General features: G+C 58.1%; 1 protein-coding gene across 1 annotated transcript in view; it reads right to left on the bottom strand.

Moving 5' to 3' along the window:
• KLF13 (KLF transcription factor 13) overlaps positions 1 to 20,477 on the bottom strand; it is a 42,941-nt gene extending 22,464 nt beyond the window's left edge. Inside the window, exon 1 of the mRNA XM_055556782.1 lies at positions 19,371 to 20,477. Within this exon, the coding sequence (XP_055412757.1) occupies positions 19,371 to 19,971 (601 nt within the window). The 5' untranslated portion in view covers positions 19,972 to 20,477. The remainder of the gene's footprint in view (positions 1 to 19,370) is intronic.
• Between the last annotated feature and the right edge of the window lie 264 nt (positions 20,478 to 20,741).

The following is a 20,741-nucleotide window of genomic DNA, read 5'->3' as shown; positions in this document are numbered from 1 at the left end:
AGTTGCTGTGCTAGCCTCATCACCCGTCTGCAAAAACCATGGAGGACACCAGGTGGGTGGATGTGGTGCCTGCCCCACCCCACCATAGAATATCCCCATCAGCCTGCATCACCCCACGAGCTCTCAGCTGTTTCAGTCATTGCTCCTGATTTCTGTAAAACTCTGTGTCCAGAGCAGCTCTGACAGTGTGCTTGTCTTGGAGCTGCTTGCTCCCCTCATGCAGCTCTGTCAGTGGGTGCGGGGTTGGGGACTCCCCACTCCCCAGCTCTGTGGTCACTGGAGGATGGGGGGCTTTGGGCTTCTGTGTCTTTATTCCATCTTACTGAGCGCTACTCTAGGCCAAGACACGCCAGACTCTGGTCTCCAAATCGGGGCCCTGACATGTTAGGGGCGCCTGGAGACCCTGCAGATAATCAAGGGCTGAAGGCTCTGCTCTCTCCTCCAGCAGGCCTGGCTCAGAGGCCAACCTGCTCACTGGACCTTGTCCCTCCTCCAGTGCCTGAGGCCCACTTGCCGCACCCTAGGCTTGGGCTTTGGTTAGCGGCTCCAGGTCCGCCCTACGGAGGCCAGGGTGGTGCCCTGTAGGCTGGGCGGGAGCCCTGGCGCTGGGGCGGGGGTTGAGCCTTCCCTGCCAAGCGCCACATGGGCCCCTGGATTGTGTGAGTCCCCTCAGCCCGGAAGTGGGCAGTGCTATGGAGTTACTGTCTCCAGGGGTCCAAGAGCCAGGTCGGGCCATGGGGGAGGGGGACTTCCCAGAAAGAGCCTGGTTTCTGTTTAAAAGGAGAAACAGACTCAGAGGAGTCCTCACATCCAAGCCCTGTGGGTGCAGGATCCCCACCAAGAGGACCTGGGGGTCCTGCTGCAGGCCCTGGCCACCCCCGCTTGCGGCCAGATGGCTGTGGGAACTCTGGCCGCAGACACCGCCCCCCTTCCAGGCACTATTCTTGGTGTGTGTCTCCCTTTGGGGGGAGGATGAGGGTGGAAATGATCAGAAGCTAAAATTAGCAAATGGCAAACAATTGAGGCCAGGGAACTGAGGTCGGCTGAGGATAACAGTTTGTTTTCTGTGGCCCTGAAGTGGTTTGAGCAATAAAGGGAATTGAAAATGAAAATAAATCTGGACGCCACCCAAGCCCTGCTGGGACCAGCCAGACAGGGGGCACCCGGGGGTGGGTGGCCAGATGGCAGGTCCCATCCTGGCCCCTCCTGGGGCTCCCCTCCTCCCGCCCACGGGGACTTCCTGCTGCTTCTGCCCTGCGAGCTGGCTTTCTCTCCCACGGCCGCAGGGACGGCCTCCCTGGCACTAGCCTGGCTGACTTCTGCTCCAGGGAGGGCTGGTATAAACCCCCATGACTGTGCCCTGAAGCCAGGCCTACAAGCCCCTGCCCTGGTTCCATAGGGAGTGCCGGTGACACACCAGGAAACCAGGCCCAAGGGTCTGTGACATGCTGGGTCACACGGTTGGGCGGGCAGAGGCCCTGAGCACACAGGCATGGCTGGGAAGTGGGCGCTGTGACTCCTGACTGCCCTGAGAGGGGCCGGCTGCACAGTGGCTGCAGACAGACAAGGGAGGGGGCCCGGTCTTGTTGCCGCTTGGCGGTCAGGGAGCTCTGCTCCCCTAGAGGTCATACCCAGTGCTCCCGGGAAGGCGGAAGCAAAGCCCCTCTTTGCTCCTAAGGGTGCTTGGCTTGGCCTGGAACACAGAGGCCATGGGCTAGCTGTGGCCCCAAGGATGGGGCGCCCATTCCTAAGTTAGAGCATCTGCTGGAGGCCCTTCCCCGGGACCAGCCCAGGGCCATGAGCTTGAGGCACCACAAGTGACTCCACCACCACACGTGTGCACATTTCAGTCCTCAAAGCCACCACAGGGCGAGCGCTGGCCCACACCCAGCCAAGCTGGCCTAGACCCACACTCACCCAGCACTGACCTCAGTGCCATTTACATCTCCAGAAACTCTGACCAGGGCTCGGCTGGTCGCCACCCGGGCCACCAGGTCCATGTGTACAGAGCAGGCAGCCCGGGTAATTTGAAGAGTGGAACTGGAGTCCAGGTGGAGGGTCTCCTGTGGAGACCAGTGTTGAGAAGAGATGGAGAGCTGTGGGTGAGGCCTGAGCCAATGATGAAAACAGCTTCCATGGCCGCTTCCCAGGGCCAGGAGATCTCAGCATCCGAGGTCTCATGCCCTCCAGCCCTGAGGGCCCAGAGGTACAGCAGAGCAGTCTAAGGGGCCTGGGGTAAAGAGCAAGTCCGGGGCCTTCCCTACCAGCCAGCTCAGCTCACTGCAAAGCCCTTGGACATCTAAGAGCACCCTTCTTTCTGCCAGGGTACTGGGCTGGGTGCTCTCATGCATCACTGAGTGTCACTCATTCTTCCTTTCTAGAAGGCAATCTGCCCCTAAGTGCGCATTCCTGTGCTTGCTCCCAGGATGATAACAAGGATAAGCCCACCATGGGTGACAGTCAGTCACAGGCTTTCCAGCAAAGCAAGTCACTGGAGGTATCAGAGCCCCCGACCCAGGGCCTAGTAAGGACACCAGGGATGAACAGACGAGGATGCGCAGGGCAACCATGAGAAGCCAGGTCCAGGGGCCTGCTGGCACTTTGGAGACGTGACCACCACAGAATGTCACAGTGAGAAAGGGCCAAACGGAAAATGACTGTGTGGGATGATCCCACATTTCATGTTAAAATAGATACAGGCAGACGTGTTAACACAGTGTCTCATGGGAGGTGGGATTAAAGTTACTGCTTTTCCTCTTTTTCTTTTAATGCTTTTCCATTTCCCAAATCCTCTTTCATGAACACACTTGGCTTTTATAATCAGAAATAAAAACAAGTGCAATGCGCTAAAATCATAGTTTCCAGTAAAGCTACTTCTTACAAGAAACAGGAACATATCTGACCCGGTCCCAGAGCACTACCAGCAAGTCATAAATGGGTGGAGCACACATTCTCCAACTGTCGATGGGACCCAACTCAGAAGCTGCCCCCGGGTCCACGGATGGTGGATCTGGGTCATCTGAAAAGACACATCTTTCCGGGAGATGCTGTGGAGTTCTCCACTTGGCTGTCTACCATCCCCAGTTTTGGAGAAGAGACCTAAAGGTGAGGACAGAGCCAGACAATTGCTCTGAAGAGGTAAAATAGGGTATCACATAATCCCTTTTTTGAGTTTTTCCAAATTTTCCAAAATTGTTTGCAGTTAATATATCATTTTTAATAAAAACGTGTGTCTGCACATGCATGCCACACGTGGCCCTCCTCTTCTCAGAGAGCACCAGGCTGGGCTGACACAGCCAGACCTTGGGCTCTGCTGTCACTTGAGCACAAAGCCAAGTCAGAGGTGATAGAAGGGGCTGCCGGCTGCTCCCATATATGTCCATCGTGTCCTTGTCTCTTTTCTAGACTGGACCCTTCCTTGGGTAGCCTGACATCCCGCCATGTCCTGTGCATTTTCCACTTTCCTTCATCAGCAGAAAACCTAGGGTTCGGGTCCTGTCTTCAGAAATAGACAAGGGGCACCCAGAAAGAGTAGAAAGAAGCTGCCAGAGCCTTCCCTCCTCCTGTGCATTCTTTCAAAGATACCCTTGGAGGGGAGGGGTATGCATGCAGCCCTGGGGCCCTGCCCTGGGGGACATGAAGGGCATCGGTGACACCCACTTTTCCTTTCTTCTTCCCTGGCCTCCAGAGTCACCCACCCCTTCCCTCAGGGCCCCCGTCCACTCTGCTGAAGACCCCCACAAGACTCCACCTTCCCACCACCCCTTCTTGGCTCCTGGATGCCCACACCCTAAGCCTGGCTCTCATCACCAAGGCAACGCCCCTCTGGCCCAGACTTGCCTCTGGACTACCCCCCAGAGACGGGGCAGTGTCTCTCTGCTCCCACAACCCCACAGTCCAAACTCAATCCCCCTGCCCCGGCCTTACTGGAGACTGGTTCACGGCTTTGGAAAGACCTGCCTTTCCCCTCTCCCCACCCACAAGCGCCAGGAAGTGCACTTCCCAAACGGCAGTCAGCCTAGCAAGGTCTAGGCACAGGGGCCAGTGCCTATGACCTTGGCCTCCCAGGTGGTCCAGGGTGGGCCACAGGAGCCTTCTCCTCAGGAGCCTTGGTGCCACCAGTGGAGCTCCAGGGGGGGTGCCTGGGATGCTGGGGAAGGGGGACACCAAACCCCAGCTCCATGCCTCCCTGGCCGGTTTCTCAGCCTCCAAGTTATCATATCTACTGAGCATGGTGCCTGTCACAAGGCCCCAGGTCAGTGGTGTCTGTGACGAGAGGCACCAACCCATTCCCGCCCGGGGTCTTAGTGTGGCCTCGTGGCGGTGACACCCCCAGCCAGGCAGGTGCTGCCCAGCAAGGACATCAGCCCCGCTCAGCTTCCCCACTTTCTAGACTCCATCCGCTCCTCCCCATCCCCAGTGCCTCCTTTCACCCGCAAGGGTCCCGTCACCACACACCTGCCACCACACACCTGCACAGGGCCCCACGGTTGGGGAGGGAGGAAGTTGAGGGGGTGCAGGCCTCCCTCACCAGCGGGAGCCAGGGCCTTCATGGCACTCAGGACAGCAAAGTAACCCCTGCCCTGGCACCGTCTTGTGGGGCACACCCCACACATGTGGCTTTACACTCGGGTCCGTGGGCCAGGCCAGCCCCTAGCTTCAGCCCTGTTGCCTTGACCTTGGCTACAGTGTGGCCGGGACCCCACTGCCCGAGGACGTGGGGCCTCACGTGACTCCTGGCCGGCCCACCCTGCCCTTCGGTGTGGTTGGGTTCTCAGCGCTGCCTCCTCCAGACCCATCGCCCTAGCCAAGTCTGTGAAGGCCTGGGAGGACACAGATCCCCAGCCCAGAAGCATCTTCCCAAGACCACAGGCCCCAGTCCCCAGGCTGGCCCTAAGGATCGGTGCACCCCACTCATGGCCTCGGGCGTTGAAGCTTGTCATCTGGTGCCCACCATGTGGGGGCAGGAGCCTGCCCAGCCTTGGGGAGGCTGGCACTGTCCTCCAGGGGCGCAGAGTGCTCCTGGCCGCAGCGTCCTCACCACCCCCACCCCTGCCCTGCCAGCCGTCCTTCAGGCTCTTTTCTGTCCTGGAATCCACTGAGATATTGTTGACAGAAAGGTTCTACTGCTTTTAGGGAAAAAAAATCCATAAACCTCTGAACCAGAATTCATTCTCCACATTCTTAGGACAGATCCTGTGATGACCGGGTTTGGCCCCAGGGAGGGGTGGAAGGACAGCCCAGGCCTCCCTGAGCTCTCCCTGCTGACCTCTGGAAACAGGCCCCCCAGCCTAGGCCCCCGAGTGCGGGGTGACTCCCCACAAGCTAGGCCTACGTCGGTGGGGCAGGGCTAGGCCACCCCAACAGCCGAGCACCTGGCTGTTGCCAATTCCCAGCACCCCTGGCTGGACTCAGGGACATGTTTTGACCCTGGCCTGATAACAGGGGCAAGGGTGGTGATGAAGACACTCAGGAGACCATTCTGCTGACCCCCCAGCCCTACTGCAGGTGTGAGAGGGGGAACCAGAGGTCAGCACAGACTAGGCCCGTATGCAGAGGAGGGAGGGAGTGAGGCCAGCCTCCGGACAGAAGTGATAGGCTCCAAGCATAGTGGGTGGGGGCCACTATGTCATCATCCAAGGGATGGATGACTCCAGACTCCAGGGAGATGGAGAAGCAGACACCTCCCCCCTCACCAAGTGATTCAGGAACTGGGACCAGGAGACAGCAGGCCCGGCCTGGGAGCCAAGACGCCCTCTGGCCACCTGACCCAGGGTTTGCAAGACTCCATCCTCCATAGGGTTCACAGGGCCACCATCTGAGCCTGCAAACCAGAGTGTGTCCCAGGACCCGGCTGGCCAGCTCCAGAAGCTCTGGACTGTGTGAGCAGTAAACAGTTCCCAGTCATTTCCTGTGCTGAGAAATCGTACCCTAACACAAGAAACCTGGTTGGCATCACTGTGGCCCAGGGTGCTGGTGACACAAGGAGCTTCCCGCTGTGGGCCCCGCAGAAGGCTGGACCCCATTGGCCTCCTCACCATCTCCAAGCAGGTGAGCATCCCGAGGGCGGAGGCAGGGGCGGAGCCGCGCAGGTACAGGGCTGCTGGAGGCATCTGACTCGGGGACCTCACACATCAACAGCCTGGTCACTCAGCGTCGTCCTCTGTCTAGCAACCCCATGGAACAGCCCCTGCCCCACCTGGATGCCCACAAATGTCCTCTGAAACAACCAGATGCCGGACAGAGGAAGGACGGCCACACAGGTGCCCAGGTGTCACTCAGCACAGAGGTGCTCCTTCCACGTGGCCCCTCAGACTGCACAGGAAGCACCTCGATGCCAAATGCACTGATGCGAGGGTGAGAGCCTCAAGGAGAAGGACAGAACTGTGGTTCTGCAGCTGATGAGCTGGCCTCAACAAGGCTCCCACACTTCCCTCTAGGACACAACTCTCGAATCTGCAAACAGAGAACTGCAGCCCCAAAAGAGAGAGAAGAAAGTGGAGAAAATCCCCAGATGGCCTGGAGTCCATGAGAACGGTCACCCTGGAAAACACCCCGGGTGCTGCTCAGACCCAGGGCTCAGGAAGCCCATGGTCCTGAGGGGGCTCCCCTGGCCATGGGGACAGAGCCCTTCACCTGAAGGGGCCATGGCCACTGCCAACGTCTCTGTCCTTCCGACTGAAGAGGCTGCGGTTTACAAAGGGGCCCCCCAGAGGTGAGCCCCTCTCCCAACACGGCTGGCTTCTGGAAGCCCCACCCAGAGGGCCCATCCATCCAGGTGGAGTGCCCTGGCAGGACTGGCACTGCTGCTCATCACCATGAGATGGTCAAGACCAGGGATACCCAGTGGTGGGGAGGTGGAGGATGCCACCCCTGCTCCTACCCCTGGCCCAGGCATGTTCAGAGCTGCTCTGGGGACAGGGACCTGGGCTTCTACCTCAAGGCTCCAGTTCGGCGGCTCCTGTTTTACAGTTTGTGGTCAGGGCTGAGTGCCTGGTAACCAGTAACCAGTGAGGCTCACCTGCGAGGGTGCCACTCCCCAGCCTGAGCACAGACTCTGGGCAGCACATCTCCATAGCAACAGGATCTCCACCGCCTTTCTGTGGCCCAGAATGGATGGAGGGGCCCTTGACAGACCAGAGCTGAGGTTGGGACACAGCTCACCCACACAACGAGCCCCAGGGTGGTTCTGTGAGGCCCTGATGCACGAGTTGGAACCTACTTCAAAAAGTCATTCTAAGTCATCTGTTTCTCCCCAAAAGAGGTCACCAAAAATGTCTGTTAATTCAGATGCCCAAGAGCAATGCAGCAGTGGGGGGAATCTTGCTCTCATGGGGTAGACACACACACACACACACACACACACACACACACACACACACACTTATAGACACATGTACTCATGGACACATACACACTTGTAGACACACCACACACACACTAGTAGACACTCGTAGACACACACTTGCAGACACACACACTTGCAGACACACACACTCACATACACACCCCCCTCACACACACACCATGTGCCTTGTGCACGCTCTCAGGGGTCAGTGGTCAGCACGGCCCAACCTGCTGCCCAGTTGAGAACGTGGAGCCAGGCTCCATCTGTTCTCTCTCCCAGGCCAACACCGTACCGTACTTTGCGTCTGTTAAAACGACAGCACACAATCAGACAAAAAGCCCTTCCTCTGATGAAAACAAAGCATTGAGAGGCTCTTGACCGAGGTTACTAAGACACAGCACATGTGCAGTCAAGCTTCTGTGGGGCCGGGACCAGAGATACAGCAACAACATGGCTCCAAGTCCACAGCCCAGATGGTCAGGACTTACAGATGGCAGGACCCCCAACACACTGTCCCTGCAACCCCAACAGCTGCCTCCTCAGGGAGCTGCTCCTCATGCAGGAAAGCCAGGGGTGGGGGGCCCACGAGGCAGCCCTGTCTTGTGCTGAGGGAAAGGAGCCAAGAGGCCTGCATACCCACTATAAAGACTGGCCCTGGACACAGGCCTGGCCCGACTCTGTAGATGGCCATGTGGGTCTGCTCTATGCGTGATAAAACCAACAAGGTCAGCTTCCTTGCAGACTCACCTGGCACCTTCTCAGTGGGGGCAGATGGAGCAGGGCAGTGCCAGGTAAAGGGAGAGGCCTGTAGGACAGCCTGTCACTGAGTGTCACCCAGCGAGGTGCCCCCGCCTGGTTAGACCCTCTCGAGCCCAGGGATACCCAGCCCAGCCACCTCTGAGAGCAGCAAGGTTTAAGAGCAAACACCAAAGTACACCTTGTATCAAGGTGTACACGAGCTCCTATCTTGACCTCCCAGGAGAGTCTGGGGGGTGGGGGAAAGGCACTGTTTGGGCTTAGACAGACTTCTGGATGCATGTTATGGGGCTCTGAACACCCTGAGATGAGAGAGGTATCTCCCCAAATCTCTCCAGGGAGCTTCATCAACCTCAAAGTCAACACAGTCCTTGGGTGGTGCTGAAGTAAGCACTCGCGGGCCAGGACCCTGCCATCACAACCCCCGCCCCTTCCCAAGCCATGCCAGGGCCTCTCCACAGTTTAAAACAAAAAGCCTATGAATCATGGGAGTAAACATGCCTCCTATAAAAGGAATATAAATGTTTATTAAGAAATTCTAGGAACCAGGTCAGGCATCTTGGTATCTTAGTCACTCTAGCTAATTAAAGGAAAAAAAAAAATCAAAATAGAAGCTCATCCCAGAAACTTGAGACAATGAGAGCTTCTCTCACCACAAGCACTCTGAGCCCTGGCTCAGCCAGTTGCCAAGGCAACCCAGTGTTTACCTCTCCCTCCGCTGTGTAGGAGGATGCTGACCATTGACTGGGAACAGCTCGACTGCCACCTCCAACACCTCACAGGAAAGGCCGCCTGGGTGTCCCCAAGGGCCCAGAAGACTGAGGAGGAAGCTACAGCCCCACCCCAGCCCTCTACCACCCTCCCAGGCTGAGCCAGGCCACAGCACAAAGGAAGGGCTTCTCCAGCATCCTGGGCCTGCTCCCCAGCGCACCCACCCGCCTCTGCCCAGGACTGGAAACCCTTGAGGACAGCTTGGCAGTGTGCGTAGTTCCCAGGTTGGGGGAGAGGAAGGGAAGGAGGAGGTGAAGGAAAGGGAGGAGATAAAGGAGGAGGAAACATGAGGACCAGGCTGGACTTGCTGCTTAGCTCAGGTCAGCCACAACCAGACCCTCATACCAGGCTGTCAGCCCAGATCAGGGCAGAACAGCCCAGAACAAGTGACCTACTGGCACCCAGGGAGTCACACCCTCCAGCATGGCTCCAGGATCCCTGCTGGCCCTGCAGCCACTCTGGACACATTGTGCCTTCCCCAGGCTCCTTCAGGGTGACGCTGGGCGTGACGACACACCTGTTGCAGCCAGAGCCACCTGGCCAGAGGCCTCCAGACAGGCCTCCTTCCAAAGAAACAACTGCCCTGAACTTTGGCGGGAGGCTGACCACATTCACACACATAAGCATGCACAGCACATGCACACATGCATGTCAGTGTCTATCTCCCAAGGCCCCGTGCAGAGCTGAACACATGATGGGAGGAGCTGAACATGGAAGAAGTTAAAACACTGGGTCACAAGTTAGGGAGACGATTAAGGGAAGGGAGATCAATACTGACGTTTCTCAAAGGCTCAAGTGAGTGAACTGAAGGCTGATGCCACCTGTCCAAAGCAGGATGTGAGCAGGTAACACCCAGTCCAGTGTTCAGGAAGGAGAGCCTATCAAAGAAATCAACCCTGAATATTCACTGGAAGGACTGATGCTGAGCTGAAGCTCCAATACTTCGGCCACCTGATGTGAAGAGTCGACCCTGATGCGGGGAAAGACTGAAGGCAGAAGGAGAAGGGAACGAGAGGATAAGATGGCTGGATGGAATCATCGATTCAATGAACATGAGTTTAAGCAAACTCTGGGAGATGGTGAAGGACAGGGAAGCCTGGCATGCTGCAGTCCATGGGGTCGCAAAGAGTAAAACACAACTTAGCAACTGAACAACAACAAAGAAGACAAGGCTGAATTTCCAGCAAACCCCAGAGGCCTGATGGTAACTCAGGGCAACCACCTCGATCACCAACACAACAGCTATCACCAACACAACAGCACCACGCCTGTGCAGTGAATGCTCAGGCCCCACCCGGAAGACGGCTCAGAGAAAACATTGAATGATATTTCATGATCATAAAAGATGGCATCCTGCAAAGTCCTTCAGACTATCCCAGGGAATACCCTGGTGCCTTAGGCCAAACAACAAGGCAACGTTATTATTTTTTATATTTTAGCTGCTCCGTGAGGCTTGTGAGATCTTAGTTCCCTGATCTGGGATTGAACCTGCAACCCCTACAGTGGAAGTGCACAGCCATAACCACTGGGCTGCCAGGGAGTTCCAAAGGCCACAGGATTTGCAGTTAAGCGGCCCAAAGGGGTTCTCTAGAAAAGACAAGGAAACCTGAGTAACGGCCCTGAGCACCCAGGGCTGCAGAAGCGGGAGTCTCGAGAGGTCCTCCTGACCCTACACTCCCTGTCCTTGGGGACAAAAATGACAACTGATGAACAAACATGGGGAAGTCCTTCCAGAATGGGAACTGGGCGAGACCTCAGTGATGGATGGAGATCTGCCTGAGCCCCGCTTGCCTGCCCCACAGTGCTCACTCCCAGTGGGAGAGGATCACCCACGACCAGTGGGCAAACCAGAGTGGCCCGAAGGGGGAAGGAGGACAAAGGGCAGAAGTCAGGGAAGCAGGCAGGGCCCCTAAGTGGCCAGACTGCCTATCACTCACCATACAGCTTAGATTAGTATCAGTGGCAACTGTGTAATGAATCCACACTTACTATCTCTCCCCCTAGTGAAAACCTGTAAGGTTTGTTACTATAAGATGCTAACCCCCCAGCTCCCAGACCCTCCCCCCCATCTCAGACGAACAGCTCAGCCGGCCAGAGGCCCAGGCAAAACACCACTGTCCGCCAAGGACATGCCTGGGCCTCCCAGGCCCTGGTCGGCCCCTTGTGGCGGCTGAGTGCTGAGGTTTGTGTGTACCTTTTATGGTTCCTCTCTGTTTCCCAACCCTTTCTTGCAAAAACCTCCACTCTTGATCTGCCATTAACTTTAGCTTCTTCCTCGGCTAGAAGAACACTTTATCTTTTTTATTTAGTGAAAGTGTGTTAGTTGCTCAGTTGTGTCCGACTCTGCGATTCCATGAACTGTAGCCCACCAGGCTCATCTGTCCATGGGGCCCCAGACCCCCTGCCAGGCTGCCTAGCTGTCACCCTGCTGGGGCCCCAGGTGGGGGCCAGGAAGCCCCCCAGCTCCTAAGCCCCCTCCCTCTCCCACACCTGTGCTTCCTTCCAGCTGGCAGCATCTGCAGGACACGGGCCTTGCCAGAAGCTCCTTCCGAGACAGGACCCAGCACAGGCCAAGCCTCATACCCCCCAGTGAGTGACCGCCAATTTGGGCCCCAAACTATTTCTTGCAAACCTCTTTCTCCGGCTCCAGGAGGCAGGCCTGTGCTCAGGGACCACAGGCCACCCACCTGTGCGGGACAGGCCACAGCACAGGGACACTTAATCCAAGGCCTCAAGTCTCAGCACTTTTCCAAAAAGGTCACCTTGGGACAGACTGGCTGATGGCCACGGAGGGCGGCCAAGTTCCTGGTTAGCAAGTGTTTTTGCGTGATGAACTTGAGAAAAGGAGAACAATCAACAGATCACTCCCACCCCCACCCCCTCTGCATACAGTAAAAACCTGGAGTGTGGCTCCTCAATCCATGCTGCAGGTTCAGAATGTCATGCAGATGCCACACTGGGCCAGGCTGCCCTCACTGTACACATAAGGCCCATGGTGAACAGGGAGGACACCCACCCCATCCGCTGCACTGGGCCAGGCTCCCCCCCCACCCCCACTGCACACACAAGGCCCACGGTGAATGGGGAGGATGCCCTGACCCACCTGACTCAGTGGGGACAGGGAGCAGGTGGAGGACACGGGACAGCCAGGCCACCAGAGGACCAAGGAGTGCTGTCTCCCCTCCAGGGCCCACTCACCCCCTGCAGAGCCTCCTTGCTGGAAAAAGGCTGGGGGCGGGTGTGGGCCCCGACGTGTAAAACAGACAACCGGGACCAGAAGTCATGGGTTCCATAGAAACAGGTTCCATGGAAACACGCTGCAGGCTGGGATACTCAGGCCAGCTACAAGGGACAGAATACCTTGTAAATGGCAGAACTTGGGGTTGGGTGAGGGGTTCTCCTGTCCTACACTAAGTGCCTCATGTTAGATCACTGCCCTCAGAATAAAAACTCAAGAGGTACAGCCTCCATTGTCTTGGCCCAGGGCAGGGACCGAGTCCTCTGAGCCCAGTGCTCGGCTCCAGGGGACTCTGTCCTCTCCACCCGCTTCCAGTCACACAGAGCAGATGCTCCTGACTTAACTAACAAGTTTATTCCCATCTTGACAGGACACTGACTTCCAACTTGGGGCTGTAAAAGGAACGGAAAGCAGGCTCAGGAGTGTGGACTTAGATCCAGATTTGGGTTTTTTCCGGAAAGTATGTTAAGACCTACTAGGATATTAAGGGTGCCATGGGCTACAGGACCCGCCCACCCAGGTCTGGGAGACGGGTCACTTTGGTCACAGAGCCGGGTGTGGGTGTGCTGACCGTGAAGAACACACCCATGACCACCTCCTAAACCGTGACGAAGACCATCCAGAAACATCTGATTCAACCTAACATTAGGGGACTCTCGAGTTGTCCTCTGACTTTAAAAAAGACTTCCAACAACACACCTGAAAGACCAGCACTGGTCCAGGCAAGGAGGCTGGGGGATGCACAGAAGCCAGGCAGGTGGACCAGGCAGCAGGGGCTGAGTGCAGGTGAGCAGACGGCGCCCCAGCATGGCACCTGGCTCCACGCACGACCAGCGGGACCCTCTGACAAGCCACGGTCTCAGAGTGGTACTTATTGTTGAGAGCAGGACATTCCTGTAGACTGGGGGCCTGGCAAACACCCCTTCACTCGCGATACAGCACCGCATGTCCCCCTGGGGCACCAGCACTGCCTGTGCTATAGTTCTGACCAAAGATGGTTTACATGGTATCGGATCATGAGAAAAACAATGAAACAAGTGCAGATGGAGGGATTTTTCTGCAAGGCAACTGGCCTGGGTCCTAAAATGCCAATGAACCAAAGACCCAATGATGCAGAGAGGTGGGGTGCTTTCAGACTGAGGGATGCTGAAGAATGAGGACAACCAAATGTAATGTGTGATTAACCACATCCTGGCTCTTGTGTGGGCCACCTGGGGAGGGGTTGGTTATCGGGGAAACTGAATATGGACTGTATGTTACATAGTAAATAGTATTTTGAGAGGCAAAGAAGGTAGAAAATATAATATTTAGAGAGAGGAGGCGGGAAGGAGGGAAGAAAGACTTTTTTAAACTGGGAGAGAATATTAACTACCGACTAGGAGAATATATGGAGAAGGCAATGGCACCCCACTCCAGTACTCTTGCCTGGAAAATCCCATGGACGGAGGAGCCTGGTAGGCTGCAGTCCATGGGGTCGCTAAGAGTCGGGCAGGACTGAGCGACTTTATTTTCACTTTTCACTTTCATGCATTGGAGAAGTAAATGGCAACCCACTCCAGTGTTCTTGCCTGGAGAATCCCAGGGACGGGGGAGCCTAGTGGGCTTCCATCTATGGGGTCGCACAGAGTCGGACACGACTGAAGCGACTTAGCAGTAGCAGCAGCAGGAGAATATATGAAAGTACACTGTACCATCTCTTAATGTTTCAGAAGTAATAAGGACTTGCGGGGGAAGCAGTATGCAAGGGGCACATGGGCTTCTGACACCCTGAGGCCCTGCTCACCCGCCATCCCCAGGTTCACATGGGCACAGCTGTCACACACGCACACAGACTCTGGAGCGGGGCTGCCTGGGATAGGTCCCAGCTCCACCCTCACCTGCTCTGCAACCTCCGGCATATTTCTTAACCAGTCTGAGCCTGGCTGTCCTTTAAAAAGCAATAGCGATGGCAATGCCTGTTCCATAGGGTCCTATTGCAAATGGAAGGCCTGGCCCCTGGCGAGCAGTGTAGATATGCTGGACACAACCTGAGAGCTGAGTGTGTCATTCTACAGGTTTTTTATTTTGAAAACTCTTTTCACTGCCTTCTTTCAGCCCAAACCAGACACACCTTAACTATGCCCTGAAAGCTCCAGACCTCTGTTGGGAAGATCAGGTGTCACGGGGCACAGACCCTTGGGATGGCATGGCTTCTGCAGACACCCCGGGACTGTCTGCTCTAGTGCTGTGGGGTTTGTGGGGTTTCTCAAGTTATGCATTTAAACACATTACTACTATATGTGAATAAGCCTTTGTTCCTTTCTCCCAGGCTTTTAGCCACCAGCAGTGCGTCTCAGCCTCGCCCTTCTGATGCACTACATCCAGGAGTTAGACAGCCACCGGCATTCGAAGTCATGTTGGGGCAGACAGGCCCTGAGAGCCAGGGGTCCCCACGAGCCCCCTTCAATGAGTGGACTTGGCAGCAGCAACTGCTCTGAAGGGGGGACTCCCCTAACCCTGTTGGTTCCAGAGGCCACACACAGACAGGGCCTCTGATTAAGTAAAACCTGGTTCTACCAGCCGCTCACATGGAAGCAGGTATGTGTGTGGGGGTGGGGTGGGGGGGGTTCCAGTCTGCTTTCAGGCAGGGGAGTGGGGAGCAAATAGCTCACATGACACTCTCCCACCAGTGCAGGCTGTGCTGGGCGGCCCATGGGGCATACCTCACTGCAGCGGGGGCTGAGTACCAGCCGGTAAGCCATGTCAGGATAGCAGGACGGCTGGTCGTGAGGCATGGCTAACATAGCTTTGTTGAGGTTGCTTCAAAAAATGCTCTTGATGTGATGCTTTCACATGTACAAAAGGAGAACTGGAAGAAGTTTTGTTTTTTAGAAAAAAAGAAAGGGCAGCCAGCAATATAGTAGGACCCTTAGCCCTGGGGAGACCAATATCTTTTGGTCTGTTTCCTTTCAAAACATAACCTGTCCTTTAAGTAACAGAGTAGTTCCACCACACACGCACCACCTATGCTGTCACTAATACCGCTAGGTCTTGATCCCCCACAAATGCCAGGTGGACACAAAGACACACACTAGAGTCCCCTGCTACATGTTTTCCAACAGCAAACAAATGAGAAAAGCAGCACAGCTGTGCCTGCAGCAGGTAAGAGGCTGGGTGACTGACAGTACCGCCACATAGCTGCACACTGGAGTATGAGGCAGCCAGGAAAAAGAATGAAGCTGCCTCCCTAAGCAAACACACAGGACAGAAGCCTTGACTGGATGTATTCTGTGGATCCTACATGTGTGTTTTTAAATCACCTACTCCGTGGATAAACATGCATGTGTATATACACAAAAATGCATTAAAAGAGTCTGGAAAGAGACGTATCTATAACAAGAGTTAACAGTGGCTAGTTGGGGGAGGGGAGGGCTCATGAATTCTGCCTGCACACTTCTGCATTGTTTGAAGAGTTTCACAACCAGGCTGACTGGCAGGCTAGGACTGTGGGGGAGCAGGGGCGGGAGATACTGGCCTGGCTGTGGCCCAGACAAAGTGCTGGCCCTCTGCCAGCGTGGCTTGCTCTGGGTGAAGGAGATCCTGGCAGCCACCCTCCACGCTGACAGGCTGCCTTCCCAACACAGCTGCCTGGGGAGCACCTGCCAGGGGTCTAGGCAGGCAGTGTGCTTGGAATACCATGTTCTAACGCCAGAGCTCAAGTCAGGGGAGAATTAGGAATAAATCCTGGCCCCTGTTACAGCCCTGGGGATCAAATCCCTTGTTCAGGGGGTCAAGATAAATTTTAAACAAACCCTGCCCCAAGTGATCACAGGAAATGGCTGAGACAATGCAACCTTCTCTACTTTCCATCCCACACAGGCCAGGTGAGCAGGAGCAACTAACTCTGGGACCACAGGAGGCGGGGCTGGATCCACCTTTCTAGCCAGGCCCCCCAGACCTGCTGAAACGGCCCAGCCCAGGGTGCAAGGAGAGGTTCTGGCTGCTGGCGCTGGAGGGCGAATAGGGTACAAAGGTTATCTGAAAACAATTGTTTGTGAGAACCCACAGGGAAGAATGGATCCAGGATGTGTCTGCCAAGAAAGCCTGGGCCCACTCTGCCTGAGCTCCACCAAGCCCAGCAGGCAGGAACCCTTATATGTGGGACTTTGCCAGGTAGGGGGGCTTGGGGGTGTCCTCAGAGGGATCCAGTGCTTCCCTTCTCCAAGTCCTTGAATTTTCAAATTAAAGCCCTTCAGACTCCAAGAAAATCTGCTCCTGGTTTAGGGAGTCCCCAGAGTGAGGTTAAGCAAGCTTCCCAGGTCTGGGCTGGGAAGTTACGATCAACAGTAAGGGGATTCAGTTGCAAAGATGATCGTGTGTTTTGTTCTAGCATGCACATGCTCTAACACCAGTTGCCTAAAGGTGACAGCGGGTCATCAGTGCTGAGGATGACCAGTGGGGAATGTAACGGGACCACACTGCCACACAGCCTAACCAGGACAGGCGGCTCTTTGCATGCAGTTGGTCAGGGTGGTGGTGGGAAATCGAAGTCAAAGCTGACCTTAGGACCTCCCAAAGGATTTTCACATATGCACACCCGTTTCCTGCAGACCTTCCAGGTGGTCAAGGGAGGCATGGGAATCAGTCCCTAGGCAAAGCAAGCTTCTAATTGCCTCCTTGGCTAAAGTCATATTGGTATTCACGCCCCCCACCATACAATCACTATTGTTAGGGGGTCCCTAGCAGTTTGAAAGGCCTAGCATGACCTGAGTCACTGCCTGCAGAGACCCTCCCCACCAGAACACTCTGGGAGCCCACAAACCAGGGTCTGCCTCCTGGGTCTTCGCAAATCGCCTCTGAGTCAGCCCCTGCAGCCAGCTTGCCTAGCCTCTCCCTTCTGTGGGCTGCCCCTATGCTCTCTATGATCACCAGTTACTTATGCTCTGCACACCTGGGCTCAGGCTTCCTGAAGGTGCCCTGGGCCACAGGTAGGTCCCTAGTTCATAAGCAGATGCATCTGGAGGGATCCCTTAAACTGCAGTCAGCATCTGGGACCTAGGAACCTACATTTCCAAAGGCCCCAGGGGACCCTGTGCACTCCTGACTTGGAGATCTGCTCTGGAGGCAGAGATTCGAGTTTCTGCACACCTGGAAGGCGGGGCCGGCTCCCTGCTCTAAGAATGAACAGACTAGCACACTGCAAGCCAAAGAATGGATTCATCCTGTTCTGGCTTCCAGGCACCCCGGAGAGGCTGGCTTCCGCCCACTGCGAAGGCGCGGGTTCCCAGCGCCCCTGCCCTAAAAATCTAGCCATCTTGCCCCGTGCCGCGTAGGGCACAGGCAGCCTGGACCAGGGGGCTGAGGTAACCCGGAAGGCAGCCCCAGCCGGAGGCCCGGGCGAGCCCCGCCCCGGGGCCGATCCCTCCGAAATTCGCGAATCTGGCTACCGGGTGCTGCCGGGTTGGGAAAGAAAGAAAGAGAAGTCGCTCAGTCGTATCCGACTGTTGGCGACCCCATGGACTGTAGCTGACCAGGCTCCTCCGTCCATGGGATTTTCCAGACAAGAATACTGGAGTGGGTTGCCATTTCCTTCTCCAGAGGATCTTCCCGATCCAGGGATCGAACCCGGCTCTCCCGCACTGCAGGCAGACTCTTTACCGGGTTGGGAGGCCACAGTAACACAGGATTCAGAAAGCTTTTCCAATACAGTCCCCTGCTCGGTACTGGCCTGGCTCTCAACCGAGTGCTCAATTCCAGCCACAAACGAAACGCGGCCCCGCTACTAGGGGACGGGGTCCACCTGGCTCAGAATCCAGCGTGGCCCCTCCCCCACGACCACACCCACTCTTGCAACAACGTCCCCACCCCGGAGTCCACACAGCCCGAATTCTGACTCAGCCTACAAATGGCCCCACCTTCACCCGCGACCCCACCACCTGCCAAGCGGTTTGAGCGGTCATAGCGCGGGACCAGAAATGCGGGGCCGGCGTGGGGGGTGCAGTTCGTGAGATACGCGGTTCCTAACACCTGCAGACCGTGGGGCGGTTCATCTGCAAATTTATCGGGAGAAAAAGCTTTTCAGCTCTAGATTCTTGAAAACTGCAGCTTTTAAATCAGTCATTTAATCAGCTTGTGAACTGTTTGACAAATGAGACGCCTCAACTTTTGAAACAAGGTTAACCGTATGAGAGTTTTGAACCGGTCCCCAAAGTGGAAGACTTGTGTCCAGAAGAGTTCGCGTGGGCTCAGAGGAAATACACAATTCTTTAAACCAAACTGGGAGAGAAAGCATGCCATCCATTGAAAGGTTGTTTCCACTTTTGTGTTTAAAGACAAAAATCCACCACAGAGGAATCTACGACAAAGTCCTTGGCCCGTGAGAGGAAAACGCTGCCCTAGTGTGGGGGCGGGCGGCGGTCCGGGGCTCCTAGAATGTCGGCTCCCGCCACCCGCCCCCGTGCAGGTGCTGCCCGCCCGCATCCGGCCCCCGCAGGTGAGAGCGAGGCCGCGAGGAAGGCGGCACAGATCCGCGGCCAGAAGGCAGAGCGCTCCTTTCGGGAGACAGCGCCGCGGCCTCAAGGAGCCCCTCGGGTCTGGCGCGCCCCCGCCGGCCGGATGGGCGGGGCTCCCACAAAGAGCCCCGGACGAGGACCCGGGACCGCCCCCCGCGTCGGCAGCCTCTGGCTTCGGTTTCGACAAATTAAACCTTAGAGCGCTGGAAAAATTACAGGAAGAGGAGAGCGAAGAATGTGCCGAGTGGCTGGAGAAAGCCCTGTCCCCGCGTGAACTTCGCCCGCCGCGCGCCCGAGCCGGGCCCGCCCCTACTGAGCGCGCGCCTGACCGACGGGGGAGGGGCCAGGAGAGGACGCCCGCTCCCCGCGGCTCCCGGGCGTCCGGGCCGCTAGTCTCCCCGGGTGCCACCAGCGACCCCCATCCAGCTCGCCCGCACCTGCCCGCGCGCCCCCGGGCCTGGGCGGGGTACCCGCCCCCGGGCCCGATGACGACACTCGCCCCCGCGGCCCCGCCCGGGCGCGCCGGAGGAGGGGGCGTGCCCGGCGGGGGCGCGGTCGCCGGGCGGGTGCCGGCTCCCAGCGCACGGACCCGCCTCGCGCGGCGCGCAGGGTTGCCCGCAGCCCGGAGCCACGGGGAAAGAGGCGAGGCCCCGACCGTTCCCGGCCCGATCGCCCTCGCACCCAGCTGGTGGCTCCGGGGGCGTGGCCGGGCCACTAGTACTGCCCCCGGGTCGCTTGCTCGGGGCTCCCGGGCCGCCCCACTGACCTGTGTGAGTTCTCAGGTGCGCCTTGAGGTGCGAGGATTTCCCGTAAACTTTCTCGCAGCCCGCGTAGTGGCACTTGTGCTTTCTCTGCGGGGACTCGAGGTCGGTGCGACTTCGGCCCCGCCGGCCCCTTTGTCTGAAGCCGGGCTCGCCGCTCCCCGCGGGCCCCGGCTCTCGCTCGGGCTCCAGCCCCGCCTCGGGTTCGGGCTCGGGCTCGGGCTCGGGCTCGCTCCACGCCGGGCTGAGGGGCGCGGCCGCCGCGCCACTGGCGCCGGGGGAGGCGGGCTCGGGGGCGGGTGGCGGCGCGGGCGGCAGGCGGCAGGGGGTCCTCGCCTTCCGGGCCGCGGCGCCTTCTCTGCGCTCCGCCGGGGCGGGCGCCGGCGCTTGCTGGTTAAGGTCCGCTAGGATCCGCGCCACTACGAAGAGCGAGGCACTGTCCTTGCCGTCGCGGCGTTCTTCGACGCGGGGCAGCGTGGCGGCGACAGTGGCCGCGCCCTCGGGTCCGGGCTCTGGCCCCTCCCGCGGCCCGTGCACGACCGCGCGGTTCGACATGGACACGAGGCACTCGGCGGCGAAGTGGTCCACATAGGCGGCGGCTGCCATGCTGCGGGATCCAGCCGGCGGACGGGCGGCACTGCTGGTTGCTGCGAGTCGTCAGCGGCGCATCCGCACCCACGGCCTCCGGAGAGCGGGCGGGGGGCGGGGGCGAGGCGCGCCCTCTCCGCGGGCTGGGCTAGGCGCGCAGCCGCCTCTGCCGTCACCCGCGCGGCTCCGCGTCTGCTAGGCGCCCGCCCGGTTGGGCTCCGAAGAGTGAACGCATGGGGGGCGCGGGCGAGTGGGATCCCCGCGCGACGTCAGGGGCGGCCTGTCCTAAGGATGCCGAGCGGCGACGTTAGGGACGACCGCGCCAAGTCGCGGCCGCAGCCTCGCCGCGCATTGTGGCAGGCGGGACAGCAGCCGTGCGCGCCGCGGCTCGGTGTGGGCGGCCCGGCCCCGGGGGTGGGCGGGGCCGGGGCCACATCTGGACCCGACGTCAGCCCCCAGCCACATCCTGGCGGCGCAGGTTACAGGCGGCGGCGGCGGCGGGGAGCCGCGCACGCGGAGGGGGCGGGGATCCCGGAGCGCGCACCGGCAGGATGGAGCGGTCGCGCGCCCGCCTCTGGGGAAGGGGCGTGGCTGAGGAAAAGGACTGGCGCCATTGGTTCGTGGGTACACGACCCGGCCAATCCTCACAGTGAGAGACTCCCACTCGGCCTAGGGGCCTGCGCGTGCCAATGGGCGTGCCCCCTTGGCGGCGGGAGGAGGGGCGGAAATTAGAGCTGTGAGCCGGGCACGCTGACGCACCACGTCCGAGGGCGGCAGGCCGGGGCGTG

This window comes from Bubalus kerabau, chromosome 19, assembly GCF_029407905.1.
Source record: "Bubalus kerabau isolate K-KA32 ecotype Philippines breed swamp buffalo chromosome 19, PCC_UOA_SB_1v2, whole genome shotgun sequence".
In the NCBI taxonomy this organism is placed as follows: Eukaryota; Metazoa; Chordata; class Mammalia; order Artiodactyla; family Bovidae; genus Bubalus; species Bubalus kerabau.
The sequence above is the reverse complement of the archived record's forward strand: the minus strand, read 5'-3'. Positions and strand labels throughout refer to the sequence as shown.